General features: G+C 35.4%; 1 protein-coding gene across 5 annotated transcripts in view; it reads right to left on the bottom strand.

Annotated features, from left to right (window-relative positions):
• Window positions 1-20,761, bottom strand: part of MAP4K3 (mitogen-activated protein kinase kinase kinase kinase 3) — a 145,638-nt gene that overhangs the window by 78,680 nt on the left and 46,197 nt on the right. For all 5 annotated transcript variants that reach the window (XR_004424815.1, XM_033124664.1, XM_033124666.1 and 2 more), the window contains exon 2: window positions 11,149-11,206. Coding sequence is in view for 4 of the 5 variants with exons in the window: in XM_033124664.1 (XP_032980555.1) it covers window positions 11,149-11,206 (58 nt within the window). In the remaining variant the exon portion in view is untranslated. The remainder of the gene's footprint in view (window positions 1-11,148; window positions 11,207-20,761) is intronic.

Below are 20,761 nucleotides of genomic sequence, written 5' to 3'. Positions count from 1 at the left end.
GGATGATTTGGAGAAAACATTGAAGAGAAACAGGAAAAGGGGGTGGGAGGCACATAATGACATAATAGAGCTACGTACATACACGCATCGAGCCTCACCTGCCTCTGTAATTTTCAGATATTCCTGTACGTAACCAATACATTCCCTGTTTAAGCCGCCTTGAGCTGTGGTTTCTGTTACAACTGCAAGCACCACAACTTCTACAGTGAGCGCTGTGTATATCCCTGCCCTTATGACACTGGCTCTGTGTCCTCACGGGCACATCAGGTTCTCTAGGACAGGACTATGCCTTAATCATCTTTGTATCCCTAGCACCTAATATGTGATGCATAAAACTTGCCTGAATGAATCCACGATACCTTATAATTCTCCATGGTAACTCTAAATGAGGAATATCTGTTTTTGGTTTAATTTCAAGCAGTTATTAGCATGTTTTATACAATTAATTGCTTATTTGTTACTCCTGTGTTTTCTACTGAAACCTATGAGTGCCTTTAAGTCTTCTACTACCTTTCTCCCATGAAATGTTGATCCAAAGTGCCTTATCTTTTCCCTAGTAACTCATCTCCATTTGATTACCAGAACGGCCAAATTAAATTCAACATTTTTGTGGGGGGAAAAAAGAAAATCCAAAGAACTAACCCACAACTACTGTGTTTCCCCGAAAATAAGACCTAGCCAGACAATCAGCTCTAATGTGTCTTTTGGAGCAAACATTAATATAAGACCCAGTATTTATTATATTACATTATGTTATGTTATATTACGTTATGTTATGTTGTATTATACCCGGTCTTATAGTAACCGGGTGTTATATTAATGTTTGCTCCAAAAGACGCATTAGAGCTGATTGGCTAGGTCTTATTTTGGGGGAAACACGGAATTTAAACACTTGTACGCTGTTGGTAGGAATGTAAAATGGTGTAGCTGCTATGTAAAACAGAATGAATGGTGGTTCCTCAAAATATTAAAAATAGAACTACCACATGCTCCATTAGCAATCCCACTTCTGGGTATTTTCCCAACAGAATTTAAATCAAGATCTCAAAGAGATATTTGCACACCCATATTCACTGCAGCATTATTCACAACAGCCAATAGGTAGAAACAACCTAAGAGTCCCCTGATGAATGGAAGAATAAAGAAGATGTGGAGTATTTACACTCACACACGCACGCACGTACGCACGTACACACGAATATTATTCAACTATAAAGAAGAAATCCTGTCATATGCAACAACATGGATGAACCCTGAAGACATTATGCTAAGTGAAATAAGCCAGTCACAAAAAAGGCAAATACTGCATGATTGCACTTATGTGAAATATCTAGTCAAATTCATAGAAACAGAAAGTAGAATGCTGGTTGTCAGGAACTGAGGGGAGGGAGGGAGAAATGGGGAGTTGCTGTTTAATGCTGTACAATGTTATGTTTATAGTTAACAATACCATACTATACATTTAAAATTTTGTTAAGAGAGTAAATCTAATGTTATGTGTTTTTTACCATACATACAAAAAAATGTCCCATGGCCAAAAAAAAAATTAAACTTAGACTAAGGGAAACAAAAAAGGTCTCTCAGGCTCATGCTATGGGCACTTCACTCACAAATCTTCCTGCTTCCATTCTATGTTAAACACATAGAAGTGGGAATGTCCATCTATGCTATATACAAAAGTATTTTAATTGTAAGGCCAGCTTTAGTTTACCTTTTGATATGTGATAACATTCAAAATACATAACTGATAAACTCCATGTCATATTATGGACACAATAAATGGGATTAACAGTATTTTAGCAATTCTTGGCTCACTTCCCAGAGCTGTGATTCTCTTAAACAAGTGGTCAATTACTCTCTCAAACTACAAAAGTACCAAGAAATATTGAAATTCAATTTCTTAACTATCAGCGTACCACGAAATCCAATGGCTGATTATAAAAAGATAAGAAACTGGCCTTGAGTAATTTTTTGTAAAACCACAGAACCAGTACCCAATTTTCCTTTTTGGGAAAAACACTCAAACCATAGTTAATACTACACAGAAATATAAAGGAAGTATCTAATAATTCTGACTTCTAGATTATTTCAACATAAATGAAAAAAATAATTACAATATCAATATTATTAAGTATTGAGAATGACGAAAATGACTTCAAATATTTCATCTGATGAAAATAACATATAGCCTGTTTATTTGTTTGGCCACCTTTTAGTAAGTGTTCATGATTAACAAAGCTTAAGGTAAGTATCACTTATACTTGCATAAACTGTTATGAATCAACTTTGAACTTGGGTACAACAGGATCAAGAAAAAATTCCCTTGCTGAAAGTAACAGGAAAAGATGAAAATATCCTGATTGGTTCACCAAAATAGTTTCTGCCAGATGATTAGGTTTAGTTTTTGGTTTAAAGAAAACATGATGATCCCCACTCCCAAAACAATTTTTATTCTAATGCAGTGTTTGTCAACCCTGTTTTCCTAATGGCCTCTTTCCATGAAATTTTAATGCCATATATTTCTGTATATACTGTATGTATATTTGTACTTTACACATAAGAAAAGTAAGATTTTTTTCACCTCTAAAGAATTAAATTCCACCCCTCCTCATTTTAAAGATGTATTAGAGAAAACATTTCCCAAAGTGAAAACATGGTCTCCAGGCCATGAGGAAGAATGGCTTAACCTGAGATTCCTGACTAACCTGATAGGTCTCCTTTGCTCTTACCTGGATTCAGCTCTTCTTTTGAGAGCCAGGTTTGCCAATGCAGCTCTGAAGGAAGCTTCAAAATTAGGTTGGTACCCATAACTCAGAAGTGAATTCCCTGTACCAGTCCTCTGGATTATATCCCTCCTACACTATTAAAGATTATGGCAGCATATCTAGTTTCTTTATGTAAAATAGGTCTACAGTAGGCTCGAAAAATGTTTCTGGAGTAAGAACAGAAAAAGGAAAAATAAAGCACAGTATAGATTTTAAATCAAGTGAAGAATATAATGGGTAAAATTTTTCTACCTTTATCATGCTTACCAAGAAGACCCACACTCTGTTACTAACCTATTAAAAAAAAAAAAAAAAAAACACCGTACACAGGGTAAATCTTTGGGCTACCATTTACAGTTCTCCATAAACTGTCATCCATCTGCTAATCACATTTTACTTCTCCCTATGCCCAAACACTGCATACCACTCTGGTCAAATGAAACTATTTTCCAAATAGGCCTAGTATGTCAATGCCATCTTTGCTTTCACACTATTCTCATATGAAATACCTTCCATTATCACTAGCAAAATGCTAGCCAGCCTAAAAGGCTCAGATGAACTATTTCTTTCTTAATTACACCAAGTGAAATGAACTTCGCAACCTCTATGGAACTCACCAAAGAATCAAGATATATTTCCTACTCTGTCCTATTGGTGTCCTTTCAGAAGTCATCTTGCCTAGATATTCCCTATCCAGAGTATTTCACAGAGTGAACAGCCAAAGCAGCTATTCAATGACCTGTGAACTAATTAAGTTTTTCTAGTCAGAGTCACCACCATTTCTTATTGCCAGCACAATTCATATACACACATTGCTCAATGGATGAATCCCTGCAGTTAGGCTGCTACTTACATACACTCTCGTTTTTATACCAGGTAACAAGCTCCTTGAAGGCAGGGACCATATCGCGTATCTTCTAACTAAATTGAGTGCTAAATGTTTACATTCATAAAATCAAATCATTAAACAGATACAAAAGATTGAGAATGAGGAAGGAATTGCAGATACTCATATACTAAAACCGTTGTTATTTGCTTTTTCATTTTGGGGCATTATTACCTTTAAATTTGTCCAGTATAGTCACCCTCAAGCCCATAATATGGCTCTAATATATTAAAGTGTGGCTAAGCAATCCACGATTAACCTTGAAAAGTAATTACCACAATGATGTAAGGACTCTCTTCACCACGGCAATAAATGCAGGACAGCACTGAGGAAACAAATGGTGGTAAGGGATCTACTAAAGTCCTCCAGGGAGATAGGAAAAGGAGCCCAATAAATAATTTCCCTGGTGTCCTGCCACTCTATGATGAGATTAAAGGGGGAGAAAGCACCTCTCCTACCTCTCGGGACCGAAAAAAACTAACGTCAAAAGCTGACAGCAAAGATGATTTGTAAAATATAACTTTGAAGTCTCATGAAAAATAGTAAAATGAGGTCTTACTGGTCTTTTCACACTTTAAAAATTTTTGTTCTACAACTTAATAAATGCTGCTCTCGTGGAAACAAAACATAATACCTTATTTTCTCACTATGAACTTCCCTGCTCATCAATCTCAGTATTTTGCACTGTTTGAAAAGGAATGTGTTTTCCCATTTAGAAGGAATGAATTTCTTCCATGAGTTGCTACCTAATTCATCAGTGTTATCTATAGTTACATTCTACTTTAATAACTAGTGCTGCAAACAGTACTACAAACAAGTAATTACAAGCATCTTTAATTAGTACTATTTTTTAGGATGAAAAACTAAAGAACAATGAATCAAGAATCAGAGGAGTCAGATCCACAAATAAGATGTGTGGCTTTGGGCAAATTATAAACACTGTGCCTACTTTTCTGCAATATGAAACATGAGTGTTAAGCTTCAGAGACTGTTCACACAGTACATGCTTGCCACCAGGTATTTTCTATGACAAAAGTTTTGAAAGTTGTAAAACATCTGCCAACCATTGAGACAGATGACCTAAAAAGTTCTGTATGGCTCTAAAATTCTGACTTTAAAACACGAAAAAGAAAGAAGAAAAAGATTCAAGACACCCACAAGATAGACGGTTATAATACCTTGTAAGAACTTGAAAACGAAGCCTGGAAATATATAAATGTGAGTTCTATTCTACAAGCAAGCGCTGCCACAAGATTTCATCTTGATCCATTTTGAATTTTCTTTCAAAATAAGACTCAAGAGCTGGCAGTGTACTAGCCCGATCAGCCGAAAGACCATAGGAACAAACCTGCAATCTGACAAAATCAGGTTTACGGACCCATTGCGATGAGAAAGACCATACACCAGAGAAATTTGGACCATCTCACAAAACAAAGGAAAAGATAAAAGAGTTGTAAGAATTTGGAAACAGTGGAGTTTAGGTGAAATTGAAACAAAGCGGTGTTTTAGTAGGCTTAGAGCAAAGCAGAGGTGTCTGTGTATAAAGGCGTATACTTTAGGACTGGACTGCAAAGTGAACCAAAGGTCCTCTTTCCAGGAGGTACAAAGACAGATGTGGATGCTATGTCCAGAAACATCTTATATCTTATATGAAGCTGTGTATGTATCTCGGTTATAAATCAAGGCTGTTTCTTTATGACAAAATGACTTCGATTCTCCAGGCCAGAGTGGGATGTTTTATTCTTGCTGATATAATTGCACATAGCCAAGTTTCTGATGTTCTGTGATTTTCGAGAACAAAGTTTCTCAGTGAGGTAAGCAAGCCATAGTCACTCAAAGACAGGATTTGTTAGGACACCTTACAGCTGCACTATTCTTGGGAGTTTGAGGCTTTATCTGTGTCTATTACTCCTGTCTGACAAAAGCAGATTTTCACTTTCTCCATTAGTTACTTGAGATTTCTGTCGTCACTGTATGTCAGTGTAACAACAGCTTGCTAATTAAACTGATTATGTGTACACTCTTCAGAAAGGAGTTTGTTTGCTGGTTTATCTTTGGGTTTGTTTATTATGCGTCAATTTCTCCACAAAAGATGTCCAGTTTGAGCAAAAATACTGGTTTTGAAGAAACATTTTCTTCTTACCCAATGAAGTTCCTTTAGTTCTCATTAAATATGCATAAAAATAAGTTAAGATTGGTAAGTGGTGCCTCCACCACTAAACAGTTTTCGTTTATTAGTTCTAGAACACGTGTGTGTGTGTCTGTATTAATAAACATCCAGTTATACCTGGTAACAGCAGCCACACCACTGCCAACTTTTTGACAGTGGTGAAAGAGTAGGCTCTAGAGCTGTATTGCTAGGGCTCCAATTTCAGCTTGCCACTAAGTTGCGCGAGTTACTAAAACTTTCAGTGTTTTTGTTTCTTATTTTAAATAGGGACAATAATATCCGGATTAAATGAGTCAACAAATGTAAAGCACTTCGAACAGGGCCTGGCACAAAGTAAGTTTGAATAAACGTTAGCTATTCATTAGCAAAATAGTGTCATGGTTTAAACCAGCCCATCTCCAAGGCATCTCTAAGGTAAATCTTCTTAGTTTCCTATCTTCCTCATTAATTTGATTTATCCAATAACTGTACACCGAGTGTCTGTCCTACCAGATGCCAGGCATTGTATCAGGCACTGGGAACCTTACAGTAAAGAAGATGGCTAGGAAGTTTGCTACGATCATCCAGTGAAGACTTCATCACCACTACATTCTTACCAACAGTTCTTTCAATTTTTTTCTACCAAAAACAAGCCCATTACTGAGGAAAAAATGCCAACTTTCTCAAAGAATTACTATTACCAGACAGTGAGTTTCTTTACGACAAGGACTGACCGTGTCCTGTTGCTGATAACGCCAGTGCTTAACTAGAAATGGATCTTAACGTAACAGTCAAAACATATCAGTGGCATTTCCCTAATTCTTGTTTCCATAATTTATATTTTTTGACATTACATTTTACCATTGAGGTCCCATTATTGTTTGTTTATTTCTTCCTTAAATTGTCAGTTTTTGCTTCATATATTTTGGGGCTTTGCTTTTCAATGTAAGTATTGTTTCCTACTCTTTTTCAATATACAGAAGTTACATTGCGGGCTTCCTTTTTTTTTTTTTTTTTAAGATTTTACTTAGAGGTTTTACTGTGCAGTGTTTGTCTTTCTCTGTCTAGTTTATTTCACTTAGCATAATGCCCTCAATGTCCATTCATGTTGTTGTAAACGGAGGATTTCCTTCTTTCTTGTGGCTGAATAATATTCCATTGAATATGCACACACCACATCTTCTTTATCCATTCGTCTGTTGACGGACACTTAGGTTGTTTCCCTATCTTGGCTATTGTGAATAACGCTACAGTGAACATGGAGGGCAGATATCTCTTCGATATCCTATTTTCATATTCTTTGGATAAATACCCAGAAGTGGGATTGTTGGGTCATTAGGTAGTTCATTTTTAATTTTTTGAGGAACCTTCATACTGTTTTCTATAGTGGATGAACTATGCGAATTGACATTCCCACCAACAGTATACAAAGGTTCTTTTCTCCACGTCCTCGCCAACACTTATCTCGTCTTTCTCATGATAAAAAACTAAAAAGCTTCTGCACAGCATAGGAAACCATCAACAAAATGAAAGGGCAACCTAATGAATGAGAGAAAATATTTGCAAATCATATTTACAATAAAGAGTTAATATCCAAAATAGATAAAGAACTGACACAGGTCAAAAGCAAAACACAACCAAAATGGGCAGAGGAACTGAAGAGACATTTTTCCAAAGAAGACATACAAATGGCCAACAGGTACATGGAAAGGTGCTCAACATCACTAATCATCAAGGTAACACAAATCAAAACCACAATCAGATATATCACCTCAAACCTGTTCAAATGGCCATCATTAAAAAGACAAGGGATAACAAGTGTGGGCTAATATTTTGCTATGAAGACCTCTGGACTACAAAGTCATTTATAACACAACTAGAAAACATACGCTTTGTTAGAAGTAATAGTCTTAAAAGGAAATTGGACTTTTTTCTATACTGGTATATTATAGAAATGCAATAAATATTAAGTTTGTGTTAGCAGCATTTCAAGTAAAATACCAGGAGTCACTGGTTTGCATTACACATATGGAATCAAGACTTTATGCAGGAGGATGAGATTATGGAGTGACATATCTCGGTACTGCTTTTCTCTTTTCTATAAAGGTACTTCTACCTCTCATTAACTGTCTGTGTTAGTATATTTTTAACTCACTTTATGAGTAAGGTTGAAAATAAATTATAAATATATGCTTGTTATCCTCTAAAACTTTGGGGAAAAGGTAACATGGATGCATAATTTATGTAATGGGACAGGCAATTCACTAATGAGCAGTTTTTAAAATAGATACAAGTTTACCTACCTTGGACATACAAGTTTACCTTACCTAATTCCCTTAACACTAATTTCTCCCTAACTTTAATTTCTTATGAAAAGATCTTTTAATAGGTAAAAATTAATGACATTACTTTCGGGGACATTCAAATGATTAGTTTTTGAATAGCAACATAACTACAAGTATGTTAATGGGCATAATAAAAAATGGTTGATGTCCAACTTCAATTAGACACATAACACTGTACAAAGTCCCATTACTGACAACTAGTCACTTCCTTCTTCTATTCTCCATAAAAGCTCTTAAAACAAAAAAGTTGTTTCAATTATTCTTCAGATATCTTACTTATCAACCTCTGCTTCACTCTCAGCTAAGGCCCTAGCTTCCCCCACTTGAGAAAATGGAGGCCCTGCTGTAAAGATCTTCTTTTACTACCCTCTCCTCAACCTTAAAACTAATCTACATTTGTGCCCAACCTTGGATGTTTACAAAGACATGATCCCAAAGGCGGTATTCTCCTGCTTTTCAGAAGAGGTACCTCCTGATCCTATCAACTCCCAAGCCCTCTCAGAATCTTGCTCCATCATTTACATTCTCCCTTTGATTCCTTTATTCTCTCCATCACCACTCACGTTTTCCTTTCAGCCTACAAACATGCTCAAACTTTCTTCAATGTAAAACCTTTCCCATAACTTTGCTTCTCCCATATTAAACCAATCCCCCATTGCTTTTCATACCCAAATTTCTTCAAAAATAGTCTAAGCTTTGCTTCCTGTTCCTTACTTCCACTCATTCTTCAACCCACTCCAATCTATTTTTCATCTAATGACTGCTGGAATTACTCTTGCAAAGGTCCATGTCATCTTAAGACCCAAATCAAAAGCCTCTTATCAATTCTCATTCTACTTGACAATTCAGCAGCATTTGATACTAGTGGCCTTCTTTCATTTTTTATTTTTTATAGATTTTATTGGGGAACAGTGTGTTTCTCCAGGGCCCATCAGCTCCAAGCAGTTGTCCTTTAGTCTAGTTGTGGAGGGCACAGCTCAACTCCAAGTCCAGTCACCATTTTCAATCTTTAGTTGCAGGGGGCACAGCCCACCATCCCATGCGGAAATTGAACCTGCAACCGTGTTGTTCAGAGCTCCTGCTCTAACCAACTGAGCCATCGGGCCACCCCTCCAGAAACTCAGCTGCAGCTCTTTATCTTCAATCTAGTTGTGGAGGGTGCAGCTCACTGGCCCATGTGGGAATCGAACCAGCAACCCTGTTGTTCAGAGCTCGAGCTCTAACCAACTGAGCCATCCAGCCGCCCCGTGGCCTTCTTTCTTTTAGAAACTCTGAACTACAACTACTACCAAACACCGATGATGTCCAAATCCATGATTCTGGCCAAGACCTCTCTCCTGAGCTCCAGATCTACAGATCAAATTGACAACTATGCATATCTACAACAACATTCTCTAAACACCTCATAATCAACACGTCTGAAATGAATAGAAATGTATTCTCTCTTCATTCTACCTCCTAAATCTCTCTCATTTCAGCCCCACTGTAACTACCCTGTTTCAGATCTTCATAATAACCTTAAAATTGCCTCTTTGGGCAAAATGCCATTCTTTCCTTCTTAGCTAAAGACCACATTTCCCAACCTCTCTTGTGTTAGTGTGGTCATGTAAGTAAGTTCTCAGCAACAGAAAATGAGCAGAACTGGTGTGTGACTTGCAACCTCATTTCTTTAAAAGAAAAGTTGCTTGCCTTAAAATACCCCTGTCTCTCTTCCAACAAGCTAACTTCTGATTAGAGACGAAATATTTCATCAAGTAACATAGCCGCTTCTTAATGATTAAAAATGAAGGTCCTGCTTCAAATGCTAAATCTTTAATATAATCTTATAAAGAGTAGAGGACTCAGAGAAAAGAAAAAAACTTTGCCTTGTGATATTAGAATGTAATTAAACTATACAAAATCTGCAAATATTGTAACTGAGGAAGTATTTTCTTATTTCAGTGTGGTTTCATCACAGTCAGTCAACACAGTCTTCAAATTTCATCTTAATGGCACTTCTAAAAAGTCTACTGATGATGTAGATCAGAAGTAACCAAACTACATCAACAAGTGGCCTGGTCTGCTAAGAATGGTTTTTCCATTCTTGGAGGGAAGGGAGAAGGAAAGAGAAGAGGGAGAACTGTATAAAGAGACCCGATGTGGTCCACAAAGCCTAAAATATTTTATGATCTGGGCTTTTTACAGAAAAAGTTGCCCACACTTTTAAAAAATTCAGTGTATTTCTGCTCATACGAAAGCTAAAACCTGTTTTACCAATGAATTCATATTTTAAGTTTGTAGTGGGAGAAGCCATCAGAAAGGTATTATCATCACTGTGGAACGCAGTCTAGATGCTAGTCAAGTTATTTGCTTATGGCAGGAGGGAGAAAAAGAGAAAGAGGGTTTAAAACAGAAGCCAAACAAGAGTGTTAGTTAGCTCAGAAAGATGTGCGTTTTTGCAGGAATTTAGGGATAGAATACAGTTGAAGCCGACAAAAAATATGGAGTAGTCCTAGGGGCTACCCAATAAGCTGCTCAAGTTGGAAGGTAACTATTAAGAGAAAACGTGAGAGCTCGGCCTATTGAGAAAAGTGAGACTCAAGAGAAGTGAAGTCACTTGCCCAAGTTCGCAGAGCAAGAGAGTGGACGTGAAGAACTGGACTATAAGCACCCAAATCTCAGTTCACTTCTTTTCACTGCATCACACGGCCCTCTCCCTACAGGACAATGTTCACCTGCAAATATACCGTTATCAATTTGTGACAAGTTAACTCATTTAAGTTCAGAAGGAACAAAGTCTCTTCACAAGTTCTCCGCCTTCTCCCAATTATGTTTTTTTTCAGGGAAGAATTGAGTCAGGTGTCTACAGGTCTCAAAGAGGGGTAGGAAAGAATAGATACCAGCTCTATTTCCCAGAAGATATTGGGAACAAGAGAATGTTAACTAAACATTGTTTTTTTAAAAAACCTTAAAGATATTCAGTGGCGTATGGCAATAAGAAACATCAAATTTCAATTAATTTACCTGGTTCCAATTTTATTACTTTAATTGCTGCCAATTCACCAGTGTTAACATTCCGTGCCTAAAAAAAGAAGAAAAGATAACTGTAAAAAAAGCCTTCATTATAAACTTTATAAAATGTTATTTAGCTGTTTATTTTCAATTATATGGAAATATTTTTTAAAGCAAGAAGTGCAAAAGTGATTTGTATTTACAAAACAAACAGCATATACTTTGCAATATATTTCATCATTAATTCATGTATAAATTGAATAATGATGATAACAATAATAGCTAATATACACACAGGCCTTAGTATGTGCCAGGCACTATTCTAAGTGTTTTTAATATTAATTCATTTAATCCTCAAAACAATCTTATGTCATAGGTACTGATATTATTCCCATTGCAGCACAGGAAATGGTAGCTCAGAGACTTAAAGAACTTGCCAGGGCCATATAGCTAGTAAGTGACAGTGCTAGGATTCCAACCCAGGCAATCTGAACTCTACTGCCATTCATCCAGAGCCTGGTGATAAAATTTTGACTTTATTAACTAGCCTTAAACTTGTTAATTTAAAAACCTTATAATATGAAAAGCTAACACAATTATATAAACATGAAACCAGCCTTCCTGCATCTGTTTAAACACAACTGATGATACAATCAAATTAGTTCAGTTCAATACAAACCAAATATATTTTTATAAACTACACATTAAAAATAAAAATCATTTAAAACTTAATCCGTATTATTCATGCTTTTACAATTTTAATTACATATAAATAGGCAGAAACTCTTTCCAATCTATAAAAAAATGGCAGTAATTCTTTGTCAATTTAAAGTGTTTTATAATTAAATCAGAACTTTCTAAATGATACTTTTAAATTGTTATAACTAGTATATAATATTTAACTCTTAACTAAAACTTAATAAATTAATGTTCTTATCAACCAATGTATGCAATTCCCTGATCACAGAGAGATCCATTCACGTGACCGGAATTATCTTAGCTGCAACACTACCTTATTAATGAATTGGTGAAAATCAGTGAGTCACCTACAAGGGACAATACCATTACCAGCGGAATGCTCCTGAGAATCCTGGGGCATTACAAGTACCAGCCAAGAATCTAGGAAGGTGGATGTGGGACACAGCTAATGCTGAAATGTGAAATTTAACCTTTTAACTCAAAAAAGAAGAAGAGTATTTATTAAAAGGTCTCCCCATACAAAATAAGAAAAATGTTAAAATGAAATTTGCAGGGAAATTCATTCCTTCAGAAAAAAATGCCCCAAACTAATAAACACTGTAATGCCAATTTAGGACAAGTAGTACAAAAGAGATTTGAACAGTTACTTCAAACTAAGCTTAATTTAATTAAATGAGACAGACACTTCAAGTAGTGTTAGGTAAATATTTCCTTCCTTCGGATGAGAAGATATCTATATGATGAAACAGAAAAAAAATCAGAGTATCATTCTGGAAGCTTTTTGTAAAGGGGGCGAGCATACCTGTAAAATATTCAGGTATACAGCACATCAATGTAGTCATAAATCTTCTCAAACACCATCACAACTACTTGCCTTTCCCTCACACTTCCATATCTTTTCTGTTAGGCTCCTTCATGATATTGATAGATACTTTGCCCTTCAACCCACATGTTTTTTAGCACTTCTCCAAATAAAATAAGATACAACTCTCTCCAATTCTTAATTCTCCATTTAAAAAAACCCTGCTTTGGTTTTGCAGAGTATGGGTGATCCCATTATGAAACAACAGGAAAAATGCGAATCCATAGAAATCTAGGATGATTAATTTTATAAGTGAAATTTTGTTCCCAATTGACCACAAGAGGGCATACACTCTATTAACACAAGTTAAAGTGTGCAAAATGGCTACTGTACAATATAGTCTTCTAAAAATAGCCTAATAGTTAACACAAGCATATATTTAACAAAAATACTGTGACAGTAGTTCTTATAAGTAGTTCAGTCAAGTCAGTACTTACTATAGGCTTAACTTTTGAATACAATCTTTCAAAATTTAAATCAGTCCAGAATTTTCTAAAGGATAAGTGTTTTAAAATTATGGTTCTTTAGTCGATAAAAAACGAGACAGCTAAAATGATTACTGCTATTTCTGCCTTCTGAAATATTTCCCAATGTGTATCTTATTTGAAAGAATTAAGATAATTTATAAAAAGGGAAGGAAAAAACTCCTTAGGAAATGACTTTCTGGGCTTTGCAGCATTAAAATCCACAAGTTGATTAATTAAAAGTCTTTAAAGAATTATGATTCACTAAGAATCTTGGTTTTCCAGCTAAAATAAATTAATAGTTTGCTGTCTCTAAATTTACAATGGTCAAGGTTACATACACACTAAGGTAAACTTAAAAATATTATCTCTAAAACTGTGTAACTGCTATTCTTTCTTCAATCACCTAGAGCAATTTATTGGGGAAAAAGTGAGAGCAAGTTTAATGTAAAATATCACCATGTATAAAGTTAAAAATTTCTAATTCAGTATCAGTAATGTAGAATTTCGGACTTGTTCAGGGCAGAAAGCTGAGGATTAATATTCTAAGCATCTAGACCACATCATTGATTTGACCACCACTCTTCACATGCTCTGAAAGCGATGCCCAGGTCATGTCGTTCTTGAGTTTAAAATACTTCGGGAATGCACACATATATTGTAAAGACGAAAATTCAAATTCCATGTCAGAGTTTAAAATTTTCACTAAATACAGCACTTTTTATATAATCTTTATTGGGCTATAATTCATATACCATAAAGTTCCCTTTTTTACTACGTACAATTCAGTGGTTTTTAGTATATTTACAGTTATGTAACCATCATTAATTACTATCTAATTCTGGAACATTCTCATCACCCCAAAAAGAAACCCCAGACCTATTAGCAGTCATTTCCTATTTCTCCCTCTCCCGGTCTCTGACAACTACTGATCTACCTTCTGTCTCTGGATTTGACTATTGTGGATATTTCATATAAATAGGATCATACAAAATGTAGTCCTCTGTGACTGGCTTCTTTCACCAAGCATAACGTTTTCTGGTTCATCCATGTTGTACCATGTTTCTGTACTTTATTTCTTTTGTTGACAAATACTATTCCACTGTATGAAAATACCACATTTTGTTTATCTATCACATGGAAATACCACATTATGTTGAAGGATATTTGGGTTGTTTCCACTTTTTCGCTATTACAAATAATGCTTCTATGAATATTAGTGCATAAGATTTTGTGTGGACCTATGTTTTCAGTTCTCTTGGATACAGACCTACGAGTGGAATGCTGAATCATATGGTAACTCTGTTTTGCTTTTTTAAGAAATGTTTTCCAAAGTGGCTGCACTATTTTATGTTATCACCAGCAATGTATGAGTGTTAATTTCTCCACATTTTGCCAATATTTGTATTATCTGTCATTTGTATTTTAGCTATCCTAGTGGGTGTGAACTGGTATCTCATTGTGGTTTGACTTACAATTCACTAATGACTAATGATGTTAAGCATCTTTTCATGTGCTTATTGGCCATTTGAATATCTTCTGTGGAGAAATGTCTATTCAATTCTTTGCCTATTTGTCTTTTTATTGTTGACTTTAAGGGTTGTTTATAGATCATGATATGTCTCTTATCAGTTACATGATTTGCAAAAATTTTATCCCATTCTGTGGTTGTCTTCTTTTAATTCATGGTGTTCTTTGAAGCAAAAAAATTACTAATTTTGATGAAGTCCAACTTACCTATTTTTTGTTGTTGTTGCTTGTACTTCTGGTATTACTGCTAGAAACCACTGCCTAACCCAAGGTTACAAAGATTTTTTTTTCCCCTATGTTTTTCTCTAAGAGTTTTATAGTTTTAGTTTTTCCATTTAAGTATATGATCCATTTTGAATGAATTTTTGTATGTGTTAGGCAAGGCTCTGATTTCATTCTTTTCACGTGGATATCAGGTTGTGAACTACAACATTTTAACTATAAAACCCTTTACTATTTAGCCCCAGCCTACCTTTCCAGTCATTCCCTAATTTGCACTTTATGGATAGCATTCTCCAATGCTATCCATGCTGTGCCCTTTGGCACGTACTGCCTAGACATACACTTGTCCTAACTCCCTCCTCTGGCCTAATGCCTAGACATCCTTTAAAGCTCAGCTTAGGATAATATCACTTCCACAGGCCTTTTCCTGACCCCTGTTCTGGCTGAAGCATCAACCCCACCCTCACCCCCACCCCGCCCCCACACTCCCACAGATCTTGGGTAATCTTTCTCAAATAAGGTGAGGGGTGGGAGAGGATGCTGGTGAGGAGAATCCTGCAGATCTAGAGGTGATCTCAGTTTAGAGGGGCTCTTAGAAACTATTACATTTCAAAGCTACCCCAGAATTCAGTTTGGTTCAGGCAGCTTTTTAGAAGCATATTCATATTAAACTGGTTTGGGAAAGGATTTTTCTGAAATGATTTCATGCTGACTGTGGAGTTATCTCTACCTGTCAGAAAAGTATTCCTGAGTGAGAGTGGGAGTAAACGACATAATCAAGAAGCAATGATTAAGATGCCAAAAAAAAAAAAAAATGTTAGGTACTATATAAAGAGAGTTAGAGATGATCATTATCAATTTAAAAATCTGACCACTTACTATATACCAAGCATCCTAAGGTATTCAAAGCTTACTTTTTAGAAGAGGTTATCCAACATGAATATAAAGGAAGGTTCTAAAATGAGTGAAGAAATGCAAAGTTTAATCCTGGCTCTGCCAGCAAGAAGCAATTGGATCTGAGCAAGTAATTCCCCTATGTCTTCTCACCAACTGCCTCCCTCCATTTTAAAAACAAGAAAGTAAAAGACGATTTCTAAGGTTCCTTCTAACTCTAAAAGTCAATGTTTACATCAAATAATTTAAATCTGAATTAACAGATTCCAAATACTGAAACAGCGGGCTGGTTATATAAGATTCATATGAGTGCAAAAACAAAACAAAACAACAAAACAGCTCCACTGATTCTGAATCAACAGATTTATGACAGGACGCAGGAGTCTGTACTTAAAGCGACTGAGGTCCCTTCTGATGATCAGCCAGATTTGAGGACCTGGTCTAAGACACTGTGCCATTTGAGTTTTATAAAGTATAAATACCAACTTCTAAGTCTGAAAGGGGTGTTTCAGGAATGGCTTTAAGGAGATGCCATTTAAGCATAGGTTTGAGAGACGGGCTGGATTACAACAAACACAAGAGAGGGATAGGAAAGAGGGCATAGAAAGAAAAGCATGAGCAAAGGCACAGGGACAGAAACAGGCTATTTTGAGTGCACTGGGCAGGCCAAACCTCAGGGTACCTCCCACATAAATACTCGCTTTCAGAGGGAAATGGCTAACCCACAGCCACTGCTGAAGTAGTAATTTTGCTTTTCTAGTTACTTGGACTAGGTATGAGCCTACCACAAGGGCAACCAATTCATAGGAACACTGATAGCCAAGGTGACATATATCCCTGGTTTGTCCAGAACCCTTCCAGTTTATTATGCCTATTTTCTGAGCAGATTAATAGTGGCCATTTTCACTCTCAAAATTACAATCAAAATTGCATTTAATTTGGTAATTTGAATGATAAATTATAAGGTCACTCTACCAATAAACCCTGAGCTGATTTGAAAAAAGGAAAAAGGCCTATCAGAGTCTCAAAAATAGGGGTGAACAAACATGTCTGTTTTTATAAATGAAGTTTGATTGGAACACAGCCATGTTCACTTATTTAAGTATTGTCTATGGCTGCTTTTACAATGCAATGGTAGTTGAATAGTTGAGATGGAGACCACATGGCCCACAAAACCTGACATATTTACTACCTGGCCCTTTACTGGAAAAACTGATCCCCGCTATGAAATAGCACTGTCCGATAGAACTTTCTGCATTGATGGAAGTGTTCTATATCTATCTGCACTGTCCAATACAGTAGCTCCATGTCACATGTAGCTATTGATCAACTGAATTGTGGCTCGTACAACCAAAGAACTGAATTTTATGTAATTATTTCTGTATGCAATAAAATATTTAAATTTGGGGGTTTTAAATTATTTAAAAATGAGATACAACTGACATATAATGCTGAGTTAGTTTTATGTGTACAACATAATGGTTTGATATATGTATATATTGTGAAATAATTATCACAGTAAGTTAGTTAACATCCATTACCATACATAGTTATTCTTCTTTCTTATCATGAGAATTTTTAAGATTTACTCTCTTAGCATCTTTTAAATATACAACATGGTATTGTTAATTATAGTCACCGTGCTGTACATTACATCCCTGGGACTTATTTAGCTTATAATTTTTTTTAAAAAATCACCTTTTAAAAATATAGTTCTATCATAGTGTTATAAATATACATTCAAAATTTTTAAATCTTCAGTAGTGCTCTGTTTTAGATCTATGTTCAATTTTTGGTGATTCGTAACATGTCAACATTTTGTTCTTCCTTTCCCATTCAAATATGGTCATTACTGTGAACCACAAAAAAATTATATATAAAGGCATAAAAAGCCTGTTCAAAAAACCTTTAAAGTAAATCTTTATGGAAAAATTACACACACACACACACACACACACACACACACACATATATAGTTCTAGTAGTCTGAACATAATGCATAGATTTTGTAACCACCAGCACCATCTGGAAACAGAAAAATCCCATTACTTGAAAGTCCCATAACTTTCAAGTCTCCCTTGAAGGTCTTACAGTCCTTCTCTCACCCCAACCACCTAGCAACTAGTAATTTGTTTTTTGCCATTATAGTTTTGTCTTTTCAAGAATTTCATGTAAATTGAATCATTATGTAATTTTTGAGACAGTCTTTTTTCACCAAGTTGGTGCACGTATTATTAGTTTGTTCCTTTTTATTGTTGAATAGTATTCCATTGTATGACTATATCACAGTTTATCCATTACCAGTGGAGGACACATTAGCTGTTTTCAGTTTCTGACGAGTAAGAACTGAGCTGCTATAAACACTTGTATACAAGTTACAAAAATACCCAGGAGTGGAACAGTCATATGGTAGGTATATGTTTTACTTTGTAAGAAACTGTCGAACTATTTCTAGAGTGGCTGTACCATTTCCAGCAGCAATGTATAAGAGGTTCCACTTCTTCCACAGCCTTGCCAGCAGTTGATATTGTACTTTTTATTTTAGCCATCCTAACAAGTGTGTAATGACATCTCATGGTGGTTTTACCTGGCATTTCCCTAATAGCTAATGATGATTCATGTGTTTATTTGCCACCCTTTGGTGAAGTGTCTTCTAGTCTTTTGTCCGTATTTTAACTGGGATGTTTTATTTTCTTTCTTGATACATTCTAGATATAAGTTCTTTATCAGGTATATGACATGTATATATTTTTCACCTAGTCTATATAGCTTGTCTTTTCATTATCTTAACAGTGTCTTTTGCAGAGTGTTATGGACTGAATTGTGTGCCCCCCTCAATTTTGTGTGTGGAAATCCTAACACTCGGTACCTTAAAATGTGACTGTATTTGGAGACCGGGCCTTTAAAGAGGTAATTAAGGTTACAGGAAGCTATTTGGGTGGGCCCTAATCCAACAGGACTAGTGTTCTTATTTGAAGAGGGAGGGACATCAGTGATGTGCATACATACAGAAAAGGCCATGTGAGGACACAGCTAGAAGGCGGGCACTTACAATCCAAGGAGAGGAGCCTCAGGAGAAACAACCCTACCAAACCTTGACCTTAGAATGCCAGTCTCCAGAACTGTGAGAAAATTAAATGCCTATTGTTTAAGCCACCAATTCTGTGGCATTTTATTATGTCAGCCTTATCAAACTAATACACAGAGCGAAGTTTTTACTTTTAATGAAGCCCAATTTATCAAATGTTTTCTTTTATGGATTGTGCTTTTGGTGTCCAACACTTTTTTGTTTAACCCCAAGTCATAAAGATTTTTTCCTATGTTTTCTTGTAAAAAGAACATTTTAGATTTACATTTAGATTTATGATACATTTTGAGTTAATTTTTAAGGTGTGACATTTAAGTTGAATCTTTTTTTTCTGGATTATGTACGTATCCAACTGCTCCAATACTATCCTTCCTCCATTGAATTCGTCTTTTACTTTTGTTAAAAATCAACTGGCTACATTTGTGTGGGTCTATCTCTGGATTGATCCGTAGATCTTGTATCTATCCCTCACCAATACCACATACATCCTTGATTACTGCCGCTTTTATAGTAAGTCTTCAAAAATCAGATACTGTGATTCCTCCAACATTTTCTTGTTTGAAGTTGCTTTAACTATTATAATAGGTCCTTTGCCTTTCCATATAAATTTCAGAATCAGTTTGTGTATATTTATTTTAAAAAATCCTGCTGGCATTCTGATTGTAATTGCATTAAATCTATAGATCAATTTGGGAAGAACTGACATCTTTGCTATGTAGTCTTCCAGTGCATGAATACTACTTTTTATTCACGTTTTCTTTGATATCTTTCATCAGTGTTTTATACTTATCAGGATACAGACCCGACCCATTATTTTGGTTTTGATTTTAATAGCCATGTGTGGCTAGTGACAACCGTATTAAACATTACAGCTAAAAAAGTATGAAATATTAAGAAATAGAACCACAATGCAATGTAACCCAGTGATAAAATGATGCCATAAAATTGTGCCAGTGTCTCAGCAAGCAGAACCTTGGGCAAAGTGAAGTTTTGAAGAAAAAGAAAAGATAAAATGAGAAGACTGTCAATAAAGAGCAGACAGAGAACATAACAAAAGCACAGAGAAAAATAATAGAGAGACCATGAGAAAGGAACACATCTCCAAAGCTGTCTTGAGTTCCTGACAATTTTCCAGTTTCGTATCACATGTATATTTATAATAGCTTCTCTTTTCTTGAATTAACTTGAATGGCTTTGTTTCTTGAAACCAAATGATTAAAGACCTAAATTTCTAGGACTACATGATGCTAATTTCAAAAAGAAAAGCCTAGAGTGAGACTATCATACGAACTTTTTAAAAAATGCACTTAGCTAATGATTGAATATAGATGTGGAAAATAATCTGTGAGTGATATCAAAGACAACATACCAGTAAGTTATATTTCAAAGTTTAATTTTTAAGTTGTTTGGAACTCAAAATGGATTTATTCTATATCAATACACTTTTAAATAGTAATTGGTAGATCACAAATGTCAATTAATAATGTGGCTTGAAATTAACAGTAGCATTGAGTTTGGGGAAGTCTAAGGGACCAGGTAGCCAAATGCCAATTTCCCACTCTAGAAGCAACGCAGCAGCATCTCTAGCCCAATGGTGATCAAACTCCAGTGTACAAAAAAAGAAAAAACCAAACAAACAAAAAAAACTCCAGTGTGTATAAAAATCACCTGAGGTTTTGCTTTTGGAAATACTTTACACTAGGTATGGAAGTCTCTCCCATTACAAATACCTAGATATGGTACATAAGATATAACAAATACTCTTTTAAATTCACTGCTGAACTCAAATGAAGAAACCCACAAAAGGCAAAACAGGCAAAGAGTTAATTAGCTCAAAAAATATCTGTCCAATGCATTTATTGAATG

This window comes from Rhinolophus ferrumequinum, chromosome 13 (genome assembly GCF_004115265.2).
Source record: "Rhinolophus ferrumequinum isolate MPI-CBG mRhiFer1 chromosome 13, mRhiFer1_v1.p, whole genome shotgun sequence".
NCBI lineage: Eukaryota > Metazoa > Chordata > Mammalia > Chiroptera > Rhinolophidae > Rhinolophus > Rhinolophus ferrumequinum.
Note: the sequence above shows the minus strand (reverse complement) of the source record. Positions and strands in the feature narration are given on the sequence as shown.